At 40.4% G+C, this 18,553-nt stretch overlaps 2 protein-coding genes across 2 annotated transcripts; one reads left to right on the top strand and one right to left on the bottom strand.

Moving 5' to 3' along the window:
* Positions 1–708: 708 nt before the first annotated feature.
* Positions 709–5,713, bottom strand: irf7 (interferon regulatory factor 7). Its single transcript, XM_034686625.1, has 10 exons — positions 5,547–5,713; positions 4,998–5,151; positions 3,519–3,690; positions 3,331–3,431; positions 3,195–3,246; positions 2,958–3,074; positions 2,640–2,839; positions 1,904–2,105; positions 1,677–1,792; positions 709–1,513 (listed from the first exon to the last, which is right to left on the bottom strand). The coding sequence occupies exons 1-10, from the start codon at positions 5,552–5,554 to the stop codon at positions 1,325–1,327; spliced, it is 1,311 nt and encodes a 436-aa protein (XP_034542516.1). The 5' UTR covers positions 5,555–5,713; the 3' UTR covers positions 709–1,324.
* A 3,601-nt stretch (positions 5,714–9,314) lies between these two features.
* ascl1b (achaete-scute family bHLH transcription factor 1b) lies at positions 9,315–13,555 on the top strand. Its single transcript, XM_034686626.1, has one exon. It carries the CDS (start codon positions 12,170–12,172, stop codon positions 12,782–12,784), a length of 615 nt encoding a protein of 204 aa, XP_034542517.1. The 5' UTR covers positions 9,315–12,169; the 3' UTR covers positions 12,785–13,555.
* Positions 13,556–18,553: the final 4,998 nt, after the last annotated feature.

Genomic DNA, 18,553 nt, shown 5'->3' on the forward strand with positions numbered 1-18,553 from the left:
GGAAAAAAAAGATGAAACCCTTTCAGAGCTGATGCTTTTTTCCAAGGTAGGTTTGATGAAAATAAACGTGTTTTAAGATGGGAACAGAATCTTTTTAGTTACCATGGGTACCGCTCTGAAAGAAATCATTCACTGATCTGCATAACTTTATTTAACAGATGTACTCATGAATGCTAATTCTGCATCATCTTACTGTTGTCTATACCTTTCAGTCTGCCTGTTGTGGGCATTAGTAAGGTAAGTGGTTGAACTTGCTTTGTACTTTTTGTCCTGTATATTGGGCTTCATAGCCCAGAACCAGTCGGAGAGAGTCTAAGAGGAAACCGGTGCTTCATGTTTATCTGAATGCATTTCTTTTTTTCTTTTTTTTTTTTTTTGCATTTTATTGATGAAACAAGCCAGGTGTTTCTAAGAGGGAACACAAATGATAATAAATCACCACTTGCTCATATTCTGTCTTGTTCTCATATCTCAGTTTAAGGGTTTTATGGATCACAGTTGTAGCATCTGGAGATATTTTTCTACTGAAAGTCGCCTTTTACTTCTTAATCTTTGGACTGGATCGCCAAAGATGGGAATCAAAGACCTCTCTATTTAATTTTCAGGGACTGCATTTTCATTTTAATAAAATGCTTGTCTTTATTTCTTTTCGGAGTAGTCATGGATATGGTATAAAATCCTCCACCATTTACAAATCGAGAACCGAGACCTCATTCAATGTTAGTTTATTCAAAACTTTAAGAAAGCTCAACATTTTTTTCATTTCATTTTACACTTTTCAAGTGTAAAATGACCAGCAGGTTAGAAAATATGATAACAGTTATGGAAGTGCAGAAGAATTCACCATAGACACTGGGTGTATGCTACATAGACAACTCATTATCTACCTTCAATTTTCACTTTACAAGCTCATAAACATGTAATCAGTTTTAAAAACTACACATTACACAAGAAGATGATTTGAAGTTTACAATAATCATTTAAAGTTTAGTCTAAGTCAAGGCAAAAACAGTTCAAGTGACATAATGTAACAGCCGAGGAGTCCATTTCTGCTCCTGTAGTGATAAAGTTGACAACTTTGTAATTACAATCATAGGCATTGAGAACTTATGTGAAGAGGAGATTGTGTAAAGCAGGAGGGTGGAGTGACAGATGTACAATAATGATATATATAAATGTTTGTTCTTATTTTTTACACTTAGATACCTCCAATAAGGCACCTGTTTGTTTGTTTTTCAGCAAAGTTAGGATAAGAGCAGACTGGTGCATCATGTGGTCCCATAGGTAGCTTAAATTGTTCACTTAATATGCAAGTAGATCAATTTCAGATTGTAGGTAGAAAAGGCGTGACTGCATGTGCAGGATCTTCAGATATCGGCACACCAAAGACCCCTTGAATGAGATCAAAGAGGCTGTTGTAGGAGATCTGCAGGCTGACATTGGCGCTGTGAAGAGACGAGGCGCCATCCATCTGGGCCATCTCGTGAAAGTATCGACAGATCAGAGGGACCACCTACAAGAGCAAAGAGAGGGATAAATATCTTTTTAAAGATATTAAAGCTGAAACATCAGATCACGTATGTGTTCCAGGTTTGCATTATGGTGCTTTGCTAATGCCCCTTTAGCTCAACATGGACAGTTTCCCTTCATATGAAAAACAAAACATGAAAAATGACCTTGACTACGATGAGCTTCTTCTCCAAAGGTTTTCCGTCTGGGAACTTCTCCCCAAAGCACATGTTGATGGTGTATTCTGGAGAGCTGCTGTTGTTCTCTTTAAACTGCTTCAGTTCTGAAACGGGTACAACCACTTATTTCGTACTTCATGCTGACTTTGAGTCACAGGTAACAAAAGTAGAAATAAAAAGTTGTATTTTTTCATATACAAAAGTCACTCCCTCACCATTCACATATTTTTCAAAGCTGAGGAGCTCCACCATGGTGTTCTGGGGCAGCTTTTTGGGGTCTGGATGAGCCACACTTGGGTCACTGGTGCTAGCAAACACATGGCACCTGTCCTGCCTGTAGGCATAGATACCAGTTTCCCGTACCTCCAGGAGAAGACCTCTCTGGATGCTGTTGAGGATGCGGTTGGTGTACTCAACCTGGCACAAAGAAGATAGTGATTAAAAGCTTCTGAATAAAGAGCTTTGTCACATTTAGGATATACAGCCACAGACCACCAATGTAAAGAGAGATGGATAAAGAGAATTAACGGTGCCTAAAAGTCAGTAGAAAGTTATCTTCCTGCTGTGGCTTTCTTTTTGAAAGCTACTTTCCAGTGTTGTAACAGAAAACCAAAAATCTGAATTCACACTAATCAAAGCTCTTTGTGAAAGATCATTTTTTTCTTCTAAATCTTCTAAAGCCAAAGTGTGTGATGACTTAAAATATCATGTGCTCATTTGTAACGTGATTGTTCTTAGCATGTTTGATAAAATTTCCACTAAACCAGAAAATGCGGCAATAATAGCAATACTATGCTTGCAAAGGCCAGTGGAGGCAGACTGCTAGAAACCGATTTAACAATACAGAAATGGCTGAGAGAAGTCACATTAACCATCAGCTGGTTCTATTTTTAACAGTTTAACAGTTTATCTGAAGCTGATGGTCAATGTTTTCTTGTTGATCTGAAGTACCTGTTTTTGGTCCAGCAGACCCTCTGTAGAAGGGAAGCAGAGATGTTGGGCGTTGAGCTCAGGGACCATGTGGTAGTGGAGCTGGAGACGGGCAGTGTTGAATGTAACCTTTAGCATTTCTTTTTTCCTGTAGTGAATGGATATCTCCAGGTCGTAGATAGTCGGCTGCACATGTGGACTGAGGGCTGATGGAAGATTTACTGTAGGGAACAAAAACAAACATATATTTTTCTTTACATAAAATCAGTGGGAACCTTTGTTTTTAGATGAGAGTTTCACTTCATTGAAGGGTTTTTGGACTTCTCTGGCTGAACGTACCCTCGTAGTAAGATGGCTGATCTGGTAAAGGCTGTTGTAGGTTGTCAGCTGCTACATGAAAGCTTTCCACCACAGCTGGATTGGGCTGGCCATAGTTCTCTGCCCACTGCTGCTCCACTGTTAGAGACAATAAAAATAGATCAGACTAAATCTAACCTTGATTATAAACCATGTAACATCATAAACAGGAGAGAACATAATTAACTTGCAGCATCCTTTATGTGCGAAACTCTGTACCTGCTGGGCAGTTCCCAAGGTCCAAGGCAACAAAACCATTCAGCAGATTAAGCTGTTTGGAGGAAAGGGAAACAGCAGTTAGGCATTTGGTCAAATTTGAAGGACAGAAAACATCACAGAGGAAGCCTTTCTGCACCTCATTTCCTGAGGGAAGGTACTTTATAGGAGAGCTTTGGATATCCACAGGCATGTCCAAATCCTCTTGGGAGTCCTGTGCCAGCAAGCTTGCGTAGTTATCTACCAAAAAGGAAAACAGATCCTCATTAAGTTGCATTCAAACTGGAATAGTTCCAATGTTAGAGGCTATGATAACCATTGTCTTACACTCAGTGTTGATAATCTCATAGATTTTATGCGGGTCATCTGAATTCTTGGAGTTATCCTTGATCATCTTGAAGCGCACAGTGAGCTGGTTAAGAGCACACCGGAAGTTTGTTTTCCATCTGGCCTTGTCATTTGGGAACTCGTTGATTTTTCCACTTGCAACCGCCCAGGCCTGTCAATAATATGGATAAGATTAAATGTAATGACTCTTTACACTTTTGTGAGACTTACATTGCATATATCCTTACATTTTAGACAGAAATGCTGTTCCATTTACCTCCACTACAATATTCTAATAGCTATTGAACCACACTTTTGCCAGTAAAAGATTAAACAAGTAAGAACTTAAAAAGTTGTCATTAGCATGAGATAGTAAACCATAATAATAAGATAAAAAGTCAATATTATGAGGTTAAAATTTCAATTTTTGTGAAAGGCAGTCATAATTATGAGATAAGTCGTGTTTATGAGATTAAAAGTCAGAATTATGAACTAGTAAGTCATACTTATGAAATTAACCGAAATCATGAACTAAAAAGTGGAAATGATTGATTAAAAAGTTAAAATTATAAGAAGGTAGTTGTATTATTGAGATAAAAACTCCTAATTTTGAGATAAAACGTCCAAAGTACGAGGGGGAAGTCATCATAAAAAGGTGAAACTATGAAAAGTTGAAATTGTGAGATAGTACCTCATAATTTGCCTTTTTTTATCTCATCATTTAGATGTTTTTATGACAATTAAAAAATTAAATGCCATCTATTTATCCTTTCTTAGTAATGACTTAATTTCCAAATTAGGTCTTATCATTTAAGATTATTTTTAATCAAGGCTTAGTCCCGGTTGAAATGGATGTCCATAAACAGTGCTATCTAATCAGGATTTCAGGAGTGTTTTATTATTAACCTTCATGTGCTTTAACCACAACAACAAAACACCACATTTACTTTAGGACTGTCTGCAATCCAAATGCAAACAAAAGGGATACAGTGAATCCTTCATCACTCTTCAATTGACGAGTAAACCTTTAATAAATTATTTGAATGGCTTAGAAAATAACAGTACATCATATGTGTTAATCAAACTGTTCAATTTACTTTCATTGTGTTCTTCAGGATTTGTTCCTGCATTGTTACTTATAGTAGAGTCCTGAATATTCACACCACGTTGTTGCTACTGTGCCTCTTCTTTGAATAAAGCAAAGTGGGAGTGCCATAGTGTTGTTATGCTCTAAGTGCTGCTGGCAGCACCTGCACACACATCATCACTGACAGTAATGATCCCTGATGAGGTCAGTGTAAATATCTTTGTAGACTCAATGTTCTTTGTGGAGCACTAATCTTATTACCTTCATTCTTTAAAAAACAGAATACATTATTATTGTCAATACAATCAATACTCTGTGATCACATGCTACATTTTTATTTCCTGTCACATGCTATCAGATAACACAAGTTTGATGCAGGACATTGGACTTACCCGGAAAATTTTACCGTCCTCGTCGTTGCAGTCCCTCCTGGAGTTGTGCTTCCATGGGACTCTGAACTTGTTGGGCTCCACATAGCACAGTCCTGTGTACTGGCCGGTCTCCACCTGCTCGATGAGCCAGCTGGCAAACTGGGGCTTGGGAAGGCTGGGTGGTAACGTGAGAAATCAGTGTTATTCACTCGTGTAATACATATAGAGAGAGGAAGCAGAGACTAGCACCTGAACCGCACACACGCACATACACAAGAGATACAATAACTAAAGTTACAGATTACAAAGGTCAGGGTTTTTCTCTCCTATAATTCAGATAACAAAGCAAGTCATATGTAGCAGTATTATCAATTGAACTATGCTGCAAAATGCACACTTTATGAAACTTATTCAGTACTTTAAACAGAAGGATTTCGAATTAAATAGGCTACATGGAGTTTCACAAAGAACTAAATCTTAGTGTATCCCACGCTTGTCCAGACAATGACACAGCGAGATATTCTTACACAAAGAAGGACGAGAAAATGATGAGGATGTGGGAAAGCTTACCTTTGCATGTTTCTGCAGAGGTGTTATTCTCTGATCTGAGTCCTGTGAAGTGTCAGGCTACATTTTAACATCCAACACCCGTGACATCATGTGAGCTCTTAATGTATCCTCCCCCTCGGTGGGAGGGCGCAGCTCCTTGTGGCATTTCCTATTTCATACAGTCTATGAGCATTTCCGACGCACGAGTGGGCGAGTTTTACTCACGGATAATCATACCGTCATCGCGTCACACACAGCATTGGAGTAATTTGAGCTGCTCACGGTGAATAGATCGAATGCACCCTCTGTGGACTGTAAGCAGGCGGGGGCATGGTTATTTGGCAAAGTGGAATTTTTTCTCTCCGGTAAATTTAAAGTGAAAGCAGGCTTGGCCTCTACTGTTGCATCATTATCTTGCATCATCCTGTCCTCGTCATTTCGTCATCCACTCCCTCTGACGAGTAGATTACTGCGGTTGTTGTCAACCTTTCACTGTAAAGTGAAGCCCTTCTTGTTGGAATTTACTGACATTTTGAGATAATTTTACTTTTCTCGTACACGTCATGATTTCTGACTTTACTTTACTGACTTCTGTGGTTGGTGATGCTGAGCCTGTAGCCTACTGTTGCCCAAACGTTTTTCCTTTTAAAACTATTACATACCCACTGAGCTCGTTCCACCAGTGCTGGCAAACATTAGATCATATTAAATGTTAAATAGCCATGACCACGTGACATGGAATAATTTAAATACAGCATTAATGATGCACTAAACTTTTGTAATATAATGGTGCATAAACCTACATAAAACACAAAATAAGATAAGATAAGATAATACTTTATTAATCCCCCGGGGGGGAAATTCAGTTGTTACAGCAACCCAGACATAAGTACAATCAAGAAAGAAGTTTCAATAAGTAAAAATAAAAATAAGATACATTTAAATAAAATAAAATAAAGTAAAAATAAGTAAAAATAAAACTAGATAAGTAAAGCTAGAATACAATTTATATATATACAATGTTACAAATGGAATTTAAATTAAATATAAGTAATTACAGGCAGTATTAAAAAATTTCAGTAGTGACAGGTTGACATGGTGTGATTATGGTTGGTAATGACAAATTAAGCAATAAATAAAAATAATATGGGTATGTAATATGACCATGAGTTGTAGTTAGAATAATAATGTAATATAACATAATATAATAATAATATGGCAAGATAATCATAATACAGTATATTATGCATTATAATGCCAGCAGCAGTCAAGAGTTCGGGATGAGATGATGGAGTGTGACAGGCAGAGCAGGGATGGTATGGATCTGTTCATGGTGGGGTCAGTGGTCAGCCTGGTGCAGTCTGTGGCCTCCGTTACTTTTTAACAGTCTGATGGCGGTAGGCACAAAGGAGCGCCTGAAGCGTTCAGTCTTGCACCGTGGTGGAATGATGCGCTGACTGAACGAGCTCCCCATCAGCCACAGCTCATCATGGAGAGGGTGAGAGGGGTTGTCCAGGATGGCTCGCAGTTTGTCCATCAACCTCCTCTCAGCCACTGACTCCAGACTGTCCAGTTCTAGGCCAACCACAGAGCGGGCCTTCTTTACCAGCTGTAGATGTAAATAGATGCTATTTTATACTGAAGCAAGCATATTTAGGATAAATCTCTGTTATATGAAGCTAGTGACATTATGGACATTAAAATTTACTTGTAAACATTCAGCTGTAGATCTGGGGCGGCTGTGGCACAGAGGGAGAATGGGTTGTCCTCTAATTGAGGGATCACTGTTCGTCCCCAGTACCTCTACATCTGTACACGAAGGCCCTTAGGACATTGTATGTGCAAGACTAAACTGTTGTGCCCCCCTGTCAGAAATGTGTAAAACTGGAGGCCTAATGAGCTGACATTGGAGGTAGTAACAGAGGCGAGATGTTTCAATTTCAGTGCTTTGTTTAGGTAACACTCTGGGGCACTAATATTACACCATCACCAGTTTCCAGCAAAAACACAATGACAGAGACACAGCAGAGTTTTGTTACCACCCTGCATTGGAATCTCAACTTAAAATGGGATTAAGTATTGGGCAAGACACTGAGCCCCAAACTGCTTGAAAAAGGTAGTGTCTTCAGTATATGAGAGTGTGAGCAATTAGTTTACTTGAATGACAATAATGGCTGAGAATGAACAATGATATGTGCTGTAAAGTGACTTAAGTGGAAGGAAGACTCAGTAAAACTCAGTAAGGACCGTCTATTTTACCATAATGCATAATATTTTGAATTATGTCAAACACTACGTTTTTTAAATTATAATTATAAGGTCAGTTCAAATATCAACTGGTGGGTCAGCTCAGAGGCATTTAGCTCTTGATAAGGAGCTCCACCTGCTCTCACATGATGCACTTTTGCTAAAGTATTGCTCACTAAAATAGCATCCCATGAAACCACACAGTTCCTTTGAATCAAGACACAAGTAAAATAGAGGTACTGCAGATTATGCTAAATGTGTCGTGACTTTAAGTGTTTTCAGGGGACTTTTAGAGTCAGGATCCTGCAGCTGTGTGGTATTGTCATGTGTTTGAATGAGACCGAGCATTTATAACCTGTGGGTGAAAGTGTGGCGGGGATATCCTTGCCTTCTAACATGCATTGTAACAACATCTACAAAAAGGTAATCTCAGCTTTATCATTAGAGGCTCACATCCTTTTTTCTTGCCATCACTGCTCTCTAACTTCTCTCCACAGGAAAACATAACTGCAACATGTTATTTTCCCCTTCCCCCTTCTTATCCAACCTTTTGTTGACAATCACAGTACAAAAGTTCAGATGCTTCCATGCATGCTGAAGTTCACTACTAAAACATGTCTTTACTGTAGCCTCTGAGGAGAATGTGTAGTGAGTGTAGTCTGACCATGTTCTGACAGCAGAGTGTGTCAACAAAGAACTTGCCAGAGTCGCCATAACTTGAATGCAATAGTCTGTCACTGCTTGAGTGATATATTTCACTCCAGTTCACATATGTGCGGAAAAGGGAAGCAACACACACTTTAACGGAGCACTTCTCTTTTCCGGCTCACTGGAAGGGCTGTCTCAGTCCCCCCTGCAGAAATAACAGGCTCCATCTATGAGGTTGGATGTGGTGTGGTTTTTAAAAAAACAGACGGAAGGTGCATATCCTATTTCACACTCATATTCATCACAGTATCAGTGGTACTGGTTGGATTTTGAAGCCTTTCATCTGGAAGAATTTATAGCAAGATAATTAAAGAGTTTTTCTCCAGAGAAAAACATTCCTGTATCCTGGTGTGATGCCAAAGTGGCCAGAGAAAGATATACAAGTAACATAAAAGGCCCTTAGCTTATCTGCAAAACATGTGCATGATTATTAGCCTTTGGCTTACTTGCAGAAAGAAACACAATCTCAATGATCTTGACCTGTGTCATGTAAGACTCTCTGTTGACTCATGGGTGTTGGGATGTTTGAGTTTCTTTGAATCTTACCTGTTCTCATAAACAGCCTCACCCTTACCTATGTATCAGACCGTGGCAGGCTGCAGCTGCTTTTTGGGTGTGTGTGTGTGTGTGCGTGTGTGTGTGTGATGTGTGTGTGATGTGTGAGAGTGTTAATACCTCTGTATAGTGGCATGACTTAGAGGAAACAAAATCAGTGTTATTGTTTTTTCATGAGTTTGATCTGATATCTATCAATGTACATGTGCTATACATCCCATCCACAATATGTAGTGACAATTAGTCTGATTTAAGATAAGATAAGATAAGATAAGATATGATAAGATAAGATTCTCCTTTATTCATCACACAATGGGGAAATTCGTGGAGTTACAGAAGCAAACAAGAAGGTGTACAGTACAAGAAATAAATGTGCCAGCAGCACTTACAGCATAACAACACTATGGCACTCCCACTTTGCTTTATTCAAAGAAGAGGCACAGTAGCAACAACGTGGTGTGAATATTCAGGACTCTACTGTAAGTAACAATACAGTACAAAAAAATAAATGTCCATCAGAGACGACAGCTTGGCCATAATTCAATTTATAATTTAACAGCATTATAAGACAGGCATACACATATTTGCTGACCCTTTGACAGACTGCTCACACAGCAAAAAAAAAAGCTTCTGCAAAAACTTTTGGAGATCTTTGGATTGTTATTCCGCTAGAGTTTCCTACTCTGGGTTATGTGCCTCATACTGCACCAAGCTAAACAACAGTAATAATAATGAACTGAATTTATATAGCACTTTTCAAAACAGGGTTATAAAGTGCTTTACAAGGGTAGAAAAATAAAAGAATTAAAGGTGAAATGTGAGGAACACAGTAACTAAAGTATTACCGATGAGTAATTCCATTTTGAGGAGGTGCTAAGACAAAACCCAAGTATACTGTAAGCTCCAAAATACTCAACTGAAAGTAAAAGCTTCATCCAGTCTTAAAATTCTTTTATGAGTCATGTGTTTCAGATTTTTCATTATGACTGCCACACTCAGACAAAACAGTAGCATACAGTGTGTATAACTTAGACCCAAAATTTGCTGAATACACATGCTTGCATCAGGTTTTAACTTCAATTTCCCCCCAGCGCGCCCCCTGCTGTTTTAAAGTGGAAGGTCAGGCAGATGTTAGAGTGAAAGGGGAAATCCACCAAATTGAAAGTGGGGATTACACAAACGTCAAGTTCAGATACATTTGAGAAATCCCGGAGGGCCAGGGCAATGCTAGGTCACTGGACCTTAAAATAAAGTTCAATCAATTGTACCAAAACAAAACAATGGATGGGGGTGCTTGGTAGTGAATTCTAAAGTATTGAGTAATACATAACCAAAGTATTTATTTAGTTATGTTAACTGTAATTATAGCTCCTGAATATCTCACCAAAGCCTAAATTAAGGGAATATTAGGCTATGTAAACATCAAACCATACTTTTGTCCTGAATCATCTTGCTTATCAAAAAGTCAACCCTCGGAAGTTGCATGGTGGGGAACTGGTTTTCTTCATTTTCTGTGTTCCTTAAAGTTTATATGTAACATGACATTGTTTGACGAAACCCTGAAATACTCAGATGACCAGAGTCAAAACGGTATTTTATATAGTGTTCACACAATTCCCATTTTTTTTTATTTTGCCACGTCTGAAATTAAAGACTGTATAATATTTAATTACTCTGATTAATCCTGTAATCAATGATTTCTGCTTTGATTTAAGAATTTTATGTTGTACATTAAAGGTCTAAAGATCTTTCTCAGCCCCGACGAAAATGTTTATCCTGTAACTGTCAGGGAATCCCCCTTCTGTCTGGAAAAAAAAAACCTAAACAAACACACAGACGTGAGTTGCAAGAGGTAGTTACCTTTTTTTGTCGCCAGAGGTCGCATGTGTCCCACTATTGACGGAGGATGACCGTCACGTTTCAACCCTCCTTGTCTGTCTCACTGCAAGAAGTTTCTGATAAAGAGACTTTCACAGAAACCAAAGTACCAATGTCTTATTATAAACACCAATGACATTATAGGAGAATAAACAAATACATAGTGCGTCCTTTGTCGGAGAGAGAACATTTTAGAGGTTGCCGATTCCGCTGTGTTTAACTGTCCAGTCGGACGTGGTGCTGAAATGCTGAGTCCGTGCAAGCATGCTGAGTTGAGTTTGGAATCAGGCTACAGAAAGCATTCAAGCGAAAAATAGTGCACATAGTAAATAAGCATGAACACTTAAAGAAGAGTAAAAGATGTGTGTTAAATTCTTCAAAACACTAGTGTCGACCTGCAAAGTAACTGCAAAAACTCGACCTCCGTATCACTGACTCAAGAGGGAACAGCAGAGAGCGCTTCACAAATGCGAGTTATAAACACGATGTTTACCTTTAAAGTAATCGCGTCCCCGCGCCAGCTTTCTAATTGCCAATTATTGTGCGGAGAGACACGCTTGCGGTTTATTTGGCTCTGTAAAGCTGTAGCCTGGATACAGCAGAGAGCGTCCTTGGTATTTGTGATTGTAAAGAGCAGGAGAACGATTGCCGAGGGGGGAAGACTGATAATTTGAAGACTTGCCAGGGGTACATTGTCAAATTCAAAAGGCATTTCAAAGAGGCAAACCATTCACTTTTTTTATTCTCTCTTCTTTTTTCTTCTTTCGCTGTCTTTTTTTTCCTCCTTTCTTTCTTTCTTTCTTTGCGCACGGTTTCCAGGCCGTTTGAATCGACCAATGGGCCTTCAAGTTAGAGACATTGGAATGTAAATGAGCCCAGCGCGTGCTCCCGGCGCAGTGAAAGCTCGGGATTGTTTATTGAGCTCCCGGAGCCACGCGCCTGGCCCGGGGGAGTCGGCGTGCAGAAGAATCACACAGCGGGGGCGGGGCCTCGCGACGAAGCGTGCGTCTCCCAAAAAAAGGGGTGGGTGGGGTGTGTGTTGGGGCGCGTGTTGAAAAAGAGGAGTGCTGCCAAAGTTTGGGTCAGATCGGCTCGTGGAGTAAGCAGTCAAGAGAGACTTGGACAAGAGTTAGCCACACGGTCCCCACGCGAAGGACACGAGAGCTGTATACTGCCAACGCTTCCTGCTCGTCCTCCCACTGTTTGAGGCTGTACTCATCCTCTGCATCCATCACTCCTGAACAACTGTCATCGAGATGGAAACTACAACCATCACCACAACGCAGACTGCATTCACCTTTGGACTTACTGAAAGACGCGCCACCATCAGCCTGCACGCACCGGCTCAGGACTGCACCGTCCCCTCCGTGCACCCAAACACGACCACCGCAGAAGACTTCCAAAGCAAAACCAAGGTGCTGAAGAGACAGCGCTCTAACTCGCCAGAGCTCCTGCGCTGCAAGCGGCGCCTGAGCTTCAACGGCCTCGGTTACTCCATCCCTCAGCAGCAGCCGGTGGCCGTGGCCCGGCGGAACGAAAGAGAGCGGAACCGGGTCAAACAAGTCAACATGGGCTTCCAGACGCTGCGTCAGCATGTGCCAAACGGCGCCGCTAACAAGAAGATGAGCAAAGTGGAGACCCTGAGGTCCGCGGTGGAGTACATCAGAGCTTTACAGCAACTTTTGGACGAGCATGACGCAGTGTCGGCTGCTTTCCAGTGCGGGTTGCCATCCCCGACACTTTCCAACAGCTACTCCGCTGACCCAGAGTCGCCTCACTCCACCTACTCATCAGATGAAGGTGGATACGAGCCTCTGAGCTCCGAGGAACAGGAGTTGTTGGACTTTACAACATGGTTCGACAGGTACTGAGGCACACAGTGTCCAAATTACACAGAAGCGCCTGTGTGTAAAAGCGGCTACGTCTTTCAACAATGCTGACAGAGACTTGCTGAAGGCGACAGATCAGTGTTGCTCTTCGTGCTTGGAAGTGATCTGTCGCCTCCCTCCCTCACCCGGGCTGCTTCTGCATGGCAAAGCAATAGTGAGAAAGGGAAGAAAGAGTGTGAGTGAGCGGGAGGGAGCCTCTTGTTGCATGAAGCAGGGAGGGAGCTGGACTCACTGGTCACGTTGAGGCGTGGAAGGAAAGAACTGTTGATGGTGTGGTCGAATAAGTGCAATTAATACGTGACACAGCAGACTCTGCAGAGCTATGATGAGTTTATCACAGCAGGACTGCCTTTCTCATCTGTCACGTCTGCTGGAAGACTTGACAAAGATGATGCATCAACAGACTTTTTGTTGTAGAAGTTTCCCCTTTTTACTACAAAACTGTATAATACAAACACTTGTTTTATCATGAAGACATATTTTTGTACACTGAGTCAAACAATGTCACTGCCACTTTTCCTAACAGTGTTTTTTAGAACCAGCTGTCAGTGAGACAGTGAGTCTGCATGTTTAAGTTGTGTGACTGGACAGCAATATCATGGCTACTACCTGTGACAGATTGTAGTTGTTTTGTTATTTTTAAATAGGTGGTAAGGAGACCTTAATTAATGTATGCACTTGTTCTCCCTTCCCTGTAGCCTAAAATGTAAATATTTGATTTTAACAGATATATTTTGTGTAAAACAGCTTTTATAAATAAAGACGAATCTATTTATATAAAACGCTCTTGTTGTGCTTTGGTTCTTCAGAAGTTTTATGTCAGGTGTGTGTGTGTGTGTGTGTGTGTGTGTGTGTGTGTGTGTGTGTGTTTGTGTGTGTGTGTGTGTGTGTGTTTGTGTGTGTTTGTGTGTGTGTGTGTGTGTGTGTGTGTGTGTGTGTGTGTGTGTGTGTGTGTGTGTGTGTGTGTGTTAGCAGTGTCGGCGGTAATTGAGCAAACCAGGGAGCTTCTTTTCTTTTCAAAGCCCTGCATGACCTTTCTCCGACTTGGTTGGGCACACGGGGGAAAATTGCGCAGCTGGGTGAGCACTCAATAACCATTATAGACGTGCACCTTCTACAGCGCTTTGTCTTCATTCAGGACGGGGAGATTAATATTACGTTTCATGCATTGCATTGTTTCTTTTGCACACTCTGCCTTTAGCCCAGAGGGGGAGAGAGGGAGGGGGCAGGAGGGGTGCAATTCACTCCTCTAAACGGGTATAGACACTTTGAAATACTGCCTGGGGAAAGTCAGCAACACAATGAGACGGGTCAAAATTCTTATTGCCCGATTGAGATCAATCTAAATAAAACCTGGGGTTGTAGACTAGTTGTATCCCCGACTGTGTTTTTCATGGCGCACACAGCCCAATCAAAAAGCCCATCTCCTGCGAAATAGGGAGCACAACACCACATTGTGCGCGCTATTGTGTGCGCCTTTGCGCCTCATTATGCCAATTATGGAAGATCTTCCATTGTAATTGAACACTGATGCCAAATTCAGCGAGGCAGAACGAGAAATAACGAGTTTAATTTCACCTGGTGCTCTCTGCGGGAGGGGAAAATTGCAAACAAGAGAGGTTGATTGGAGCTCGTCTGAGAGTTTTTAAAAAATATTTCAAAGCATGGCCATTATACCAATTAAAATTAATCCAACTTCAATAAGAATAAGCACAAATAGTGGCACAACTTCCATCTGTGGAATTCACCATCCGAGCTAAACAAAGAGTAACTGGAAAACAGATATGTTGGTTTGTTTACGTGCACCAAAAGTGTGTCACACTCGTATGCAATCTCTCCTTTATATTATTCCTTTCTTTTCTTCCCCCCTCTCTCTCTCTCACACACACACACGCATACACACAGTGCAGCCTGCAGGTGTAAGCCACGTGCCTGTGCTCAGTGACAAAGGCTCCAGCCCTCCTATTGGTCAGTGGCTCGCGTTTGTGAGTCCTGTCTGTGAAGGCAGTGACAAAATCAAACAAGTGATAAATGACATTAATTACGTTCTGCTTTATAACCTCCAACGTCACCGGGGCTCAAGAAGACAAGTCAATGTAGGGCGCTGAACACCCCGCTGCTCCATTATTATAAGGCTGAAATGGTGTTTATGATGCCCTTCAGTGTCAGGCAGAGGCCAGGCAGAGTGAAAATAAGTGCTGGTCCCTTGTCCTCTAAGATGGATTTGCAATTCTCTCCTCGGCCAAACAGGGAGGTGCAGGGGCACACGTAGATTTATTCATGTCATCTTGTCCCTGGGTCATTTTCACTTTGACAATATATAAGACCCATGTTAATTTCGGCGTAATCCAATGCTGAATAATCAATCACATGCAGCCCATTTATGCATGAGTTTTCGTGCGCACAGCCATGATGTATGCATGAATCATGGGCCACCAAATATGCACAAACCAGGACTACAATATATGGAATAATTGGAAAATGGGGGTGCACAGAGGTCATCTGTTGCTCTGTATGCAACAGAGTGCTCATATTGCAGGGACAGGTGGCCAGCCATTCCTTCAGTGTATGCGTACAAAACTATTTTCTGTTACTAATGTTATGTTTTGATCCCTGAGGCAAAAAACTTTTTTCAGTTTATGCCCCAGAACATAAATTTAGAACATGAATTTAGAACATAAAAGCAGACAATATTTACATCACAAAAATCTACCATGAGAACACAGCTATGTAACGCCTAACTTTTACTTTGAAAGTAAAGTATGCAGTTTTGTGTGATTTAATTAGAGAATAAGGCATAACAAATGATGGCATCAGAAAAATAAAAATAAATATGAAATGAACAGTTCAATGTTAAAATCTAAGTTGTTTAATTTGTTGATCTGATTTGATTGAAACCTGACCTGATTTGTTACATTTCCAGCTTGTCTGTGCAGATACAAGCTTGTGTAGAGTCTAAAAAGCAACCTTGATGTAGGAGGTCTACACTGTAGACCTCCTACATCAACGTTGCTTTTTTGTTCTAAACAATAAACATGACCTATTGAGCATGCATTAAGTGGGATAATATAAAGTGAGTGGGTGGCGATGTGAATTAGAATCTCAACAGGGTGAGCAAGACTGCAGCTTGAAGCATGCATTATCCAGCTTATTACCTGGTAACCAATGAAGGAAATAAACAACTTGACTATTAGTATTGACTTTAGGATTTTCTTGATTTAAAAATGTTTTTTTTCAAGTTTCAAGTTAAAAAAAACAGCTCCTCGATTGCCTGGTTTGTAGCGCTTCCATGGCAATGATATTCTTTTTATTGAATTATTATCTTTTCAGTCTTCTTTGACATTAAACTTTGCATTGTCATTCACAAAGTCCACCATTTGCCTTCTTCAGCTGACATTTTGAACTGATGCATAGTGACCACAGCACATGATTAAAGACTTTTGCTTCTTTACTTTCCAAGACTAGTGACATTTCACTTCTTTCAATCACTCCTTCAACACTGTCCAAGCCAATATCCGGTGTAACCTCCCCTGCTGTTTCTTTTAGATTCTCTCCTCTCCTCTCCTCTCCTCTCCTCTCCTCTCCTCTCCTCTCCTCTCCTCTCCTCTCCTCTCCTCTCCTCTCCTCTCCTCTCCTCTCCTCTCCTCTCCTCTCCTCTCCTCTCCTCTCTTCTCTTCTTTGCAGGTGACCGGTAAGCCACTCACCACAAATCTAAAGTTACATGTGCATCAAGGTAATATGAAAGGTACTATGAAAGTCATTCTCCAAAACTAACATTTTGCCACAGTGTCAACAAGCAGAGGTGAAATGTGTTGGACTCCTATATGCTGATTGATTTGATATGATACGTGAGATTAGATTGTCCATAGCTGTGATTCTGCTGTTGAGTTGTTATGGGGTTTTGATCAATCAGAATCAAGCATTTAACACTGCCTGATAATACAGTGTTTCTCAATTGCTTAAACACATTTCTTGACATCCACCACGCTTTTCTCAGCACTATAAGCACAAAATCCAATTTTCAAACTATATTCGCCAAAACTCTGACTCTTCCTGCAAAACCAAACAATGTTGTCAGATCATACCCAGAGTCAATCAAAATTAAAAAAAATACTGAGCAGTCATTACAAACTACATCAACAAACTGAAAACACAATGCTCAGGACATGAAGCTGTAGAAATAATGTTTATTTTTCACAGTAGGCTAAATTAATTTTGCAAAAAAAAAAAAAAAAATCCTCTTTGAATTTAGCACCTTTATACAGTAAAAATAAAGTAAAAACAAATATGAATGAAAAGAACATGGTCTATCACAGTAGCTCGGATTTCATCAGAAGTTACTGTTCTTTGTCTTTCTCGATTTCGCTTCCCTCCTCTTCCTCCTCGACCACCTCTTACTCACTCTTTCTCTGCCTCTCAGATTCTTTCTGTCCATTGTACAACCTTTAACAACCAGTGCTCTCTGAACTGGCTTATATTGGTTTCCACACATCATCAACCACTAGTGTGATCGGTTTTGAGTTGTTGTGTTTAAGCTTTGACACCTGTGCTTCAAATGTGTTGAACCTTTGCTACCTGCTTACCACTATGCAACACAAGAGCATCACAGTGCAACATGTGTTTTAGTGAGTGAGAATGTGTTTGCAAGTTGTGTCTAACAGGTGAAAAGTGCTTATGGTTTTGCCAAAAGAGTGACTGATTCAATACATGGGTTCAGGCCGCTAAAGAATTTGGTTCAGACAATAGGGTCTAGTGTTTTAGCAACGGAGAAATACTGTAAAAAACAGCAGTCATCATCATGTCGCTCTTTAAACTTTGATGATTAAAGCTTAGGAAATGTGAAATGTATTAACTTCTTTGAAGTCCTGAGATCTGAAATCTTGATCATACTGTAAGTTCAAACAGTTTTCATTATTATGGCAACAAATTGCAAGTGGACTCACCTGGAAAGTGACAAAAATGTGGTTTATCAATTAAATTGCACTTTTTGATTTGTCGAAATGAAAGAAAACAAAAATATCTCACCAAGACGGCTGCAGGAACATGTTGCTGTAGTCTTAGATGTGGTGCTTGGATGATACTGACTCAGTGGGTGCATAAAAGCTCAGAGCCTCGTCCACCTGCAGAGTAACAGGTGCACCAGGAACTGCAGACAGGGGAAAAAGTCAGCATTTGCACTAGCATTACTTCTAACTATAATCAAACCTATCTATGTCTCACTTTTCAAACAAATAAATAATCTTGTAATACCCTGTTTAAAACAGTCAATCTACCTGTAAGTCACAATCTCCTCAACATAAATCCTTTAATTAAAAGGAAAACTTGACTTTTTTCATTCAACAGTTCAGATACAGATGCAGACACAATAATACATTTCACACAGAGAAGGGATGAGTGGAGACAGATCAGTGATGTAACTGGATGAAGAGGTGGTGTACAGCCTTGAGCAATGCTGACAGAGGTGTTAATGTTTAAGCAGAGGCACAGACATGTTTATATTTAACACTGACAGAAAACATGCTGAACTGATTTGGAGCAGACTCATTTACACACACACATACGCAAACACACACTTGTCTGTGCAGCTGGTTCAGAGACAAATCTGTTGACCCCTGAGCTACTGATTAAGTGAGGTCCTATGTAGTACAAGCACTATGGACACACTAGTATTTTGCACTGATGACTGCTGCTGCTCCTTTTTTGCTTAGTCAGTCACTGTAGGTTACACTGGTTCTGACACATGATAACACA

Source organism: Notolabrus celidotus, chromosome 6 (assembly GCF_009762535.1).
Source record: "Notolabrus celidotus isolate fNotCel1 chromosome 6, fNotCel1.pri, whole genome shotgun sequence".
Lineage (NCBI taxonomy): Eukaryota > Metazoa > Chordata > Actinopteri > Labriformes > Labridae > Notolabrus > Notolabrus celidotus.

Coding starts and splice junctions, on each gene's coding strand:
- irf7 (XM_034686625.1), bottom strand. Junction 2,840..2,957: donor TCAGCCATCTTACTACGAGG/GTACGTTCAGCC, acceptor TGTTCCCTACAG/TAAATCTTCCATCAGCCCTC. Junction 1,514..1,676: donor AGAAGCTCATCGTAGTCAAG/GTCATTTTTCAT, acceptor TTGCTCTTGTAG/GTGGTCCCTCTGATCTGTCG.
- ascl1b (XM_034686626.1), top strand. CDS start 12,170: ATGGAAACTACAACCATCACCACAACGCAGACTGCATTCACCTTTGGA.